Source organism: Etheostoma spectabile, chromosome 13 (assembly GCF_008692095.1).
Source record: "Etheostoma spectabile isolate EspeVRDwgs_2016 chromosome 13, UIUC_Espe_1.0, whole genome shotgun sequence".
Classification (NCBI taxonomy): Eukaryota; Metazoa; Chordata; class Actinopteri; order Perciformes; family Percidae; genus Etheostoma; species Etheostoma spectabile.
The window spans coordinates 26,609,285-26,611,749 of record NC_045745.1 but is presented as its reverse complement, the minus strand read 5'-3'; the positions used below and the strand labels follow the sequence as shown (position 1 = coordinate 26,611,749).

The following is a 2,465-nucleotide window of genomic DNA, read 5'->3' as shown; positions in this document are numbered from 1 at the left end:
TATCACAATTTCAAGTACATTTATCATAAATGTATAGTGCAACTATAAGATATTTTAACTTAAAAATTAAATCAATAATAAAAGTAACAGTAACCATTCTGGTATATTGGCGTGTTTTTTTTAAAATTTAATTTAATTTTTCATTTTTTGCTTCCAGTAGTATGACTGAGTTAATATGATTTTTTTTTTTGATTTTTTTTTTAAACATTTTAAGAATGCCGCATCATTTTGAGTCATGGGTGCTGTATGACAGTTTCATTTCTGCTGTAAAATCAAGGATGACCAAAATAGGCGGTGTGGACTTGTGAGAAAAACAATCTTTCAGGACATATTTAATTTCTGACTAATGAAGAGTGAAGGAGGAACTGAATGAGACTACATACACGGCCATAAAAATCAATGGCACAGTGGCGAAGGGTTCAAAGACCTGAACCCAAGCTGTCCCTCTCCGGCCTGGGTACTAAACGAGCAACTTGCCACTGTTTTCTCTCCATGTAAACGTGCTTTCTAAGAACTTTGTTGTAGTCAAACCTGTTTTTCCACTCTGTCCCTACCCAAGAGGATCATATTACCGGAAGTTACCTATCTTGACACCTGGGCGGACTCCTCAGGTGAGAGCAAACGGTAACCGCAGACAGAAACTACGATACAGTGAGTTAAGAGTTGGGAAATACAAGCGCCTAGTTGTTTATTCGACGTAAGGAAGATTTTTGAGCACTTTCTGTTCCTTTTACCAGGAGTGTAGTTAAAAACAGACGCAGTCGTGTTGCTGGAAAAGTAGCAAACTGGTCGACATGCATGTCAGCGGTGTGGTTTCGGTGGCTTTGTTCTTTTTCGCAGCGACAGGTGAGTGATTTTGGTGACACTTTATGAAGTTTGAGGAAAGGCGACGCTTTAAAGTCTTTCTTGTTTAACACATTTTAACACAACAAGAGTAGATATGTTGTCCCTAAATGTGAAGTGTATGCCTAGGCTACTGTTGGCAGTTGTGTTGCTGTTGCTAATCATCCCCAAATGAGCTTCGGGCCTAGCTAGTCCTGGAAACAAAATGTTGGCCTGTTCTGCTTATTTGTTATAGTTTAGGACCAATTTGACATTAGTGACCTTAAAATTGGATTATCTTTAGTATTCTAGAATTACAGGATATTTAAAACGTTTACTACAATGTCCCTTTTAAAATTAAATGGCTGCAATTGAGCAAAAAATGGACTAATGGAGCAGCTGTAAGACCAGGGACCACTAAAATGTGTAAGATGTGGACACATTTATAAGATGTATTAGTGCCACCTTTTGTAAGAATTAGTCATTGCAACTTTATTATAAATGTAGGAAGAATATATGCAAATACAACACATGTAGTTCCTCATTCCTGTTCCTAAGGGCCTATGCGCAAAGATGTGAATATTATAGCAATGTTAAAACAGAACGAGGTTCACTGATGCCACAATTTGATGAGCACACTGAAGGGCCCACAGAAAGTTGAATTACACTGCATCCTATTAAGAAAGCAGTCCTACAATCCTATGTGTATGAACACAACCTAGGCGTTTAGCTTTCCACACACTTTTTTGAGATATTTATGTCAACAAATCCAACTGCCACTCATGTTGTTTGACTTTGTGGATGGATGGACCATTATTTTTGTATGTTTAAGTTTATTTGCACAATTTAAAATGTACCAAATGACGATAACAAATACAGTGCAGAGAGATGCAAAATGGGCTTATTAAAATCAAATTCAAATATCATATAGAACAAAACACAGAGAAAATAATAAGACAACATCAAATGAATTTAAACTAATAAAATTAAAAAGAAATATACATATATAAAGCAACAGCAAAACTACAGATGAAAATGTGTTATTTTTACTAATTCTGGCATACTTAAATTTTTTTATACAACAATGTTCATAAATATGCATGGTCCCTATCAAATGAATGAAAAAATAGTGGGAGGGGGAAAAGGTATTGAATTTAAAAACGTGTGTGTGGGTTGGATATTGGTTAATTTATTTGTACTACTACCAAAGAGCAGAACATGTTTAATGCTTTAAACTTGTAGCACTGAGCAGAGGAATCTACCATTTAAATTGAGTTTTCCGTGGCTCTCTTTACCATGAACGACACTCTAGAGCATCTGTCCTCGGAACTTTCTAAGTTGGAAACAAGCCCCCTAACTTCTGATATCTGAGCTTGGAACTCGAGCAACCACCGACTACCCAGAGTTAAAAATCCAACATGGCTGCTCCGTGCATCAACAGTTGTGAAAGCTGTACAAACATTCAGTTATAATCACTTCTGTGTTATTTGTGTCATTGCTAACAATGGCTATCCTGGCTAGAGCTAATAAAAACAATGGAAATCCGACTTTTAAAAATGGAACACATTCAACTCAGGTGTGACGTCATTCCCAGCATTGGCTTCCGAGTTCCAAGGTAAGTGGAACACGCTATTGCCCCCCCC

General features: G+C 36.8%; 1 protein-coding gene across 3 annotated transcripts in view; it reads left to right on the top strand.

Moving 5' to 3' along the window:
* Positions 1-406: 406 nt before the first annotated feature.
* The window catches only part of f11r.1 (F11 receptor, tandem duplicate 1), a 10,629-nt gene continuing 8,570 nt past the window's right edge, over positions 407-2,465 (top strand). Inside the window, exons 1-2 of one of the 3 annotated variants that reach the window (XM_032534008.1) lie at positions 407-611; positions 738-846. In XM_032534008.1, coding sequence (XP_032389899.1) covers positions 795-846 — 52 coding nt within the window. In that variant the 5' untranslated portion in view covers positions 407-611; positions 738-794. Of the gene's footprint in view, positions 847-2,465 lie in introns of all 3 variants that reach the window. The other 2 variants (XM_032534009.1, XM_032534007.1) reach the window with 2 other exon arrangements.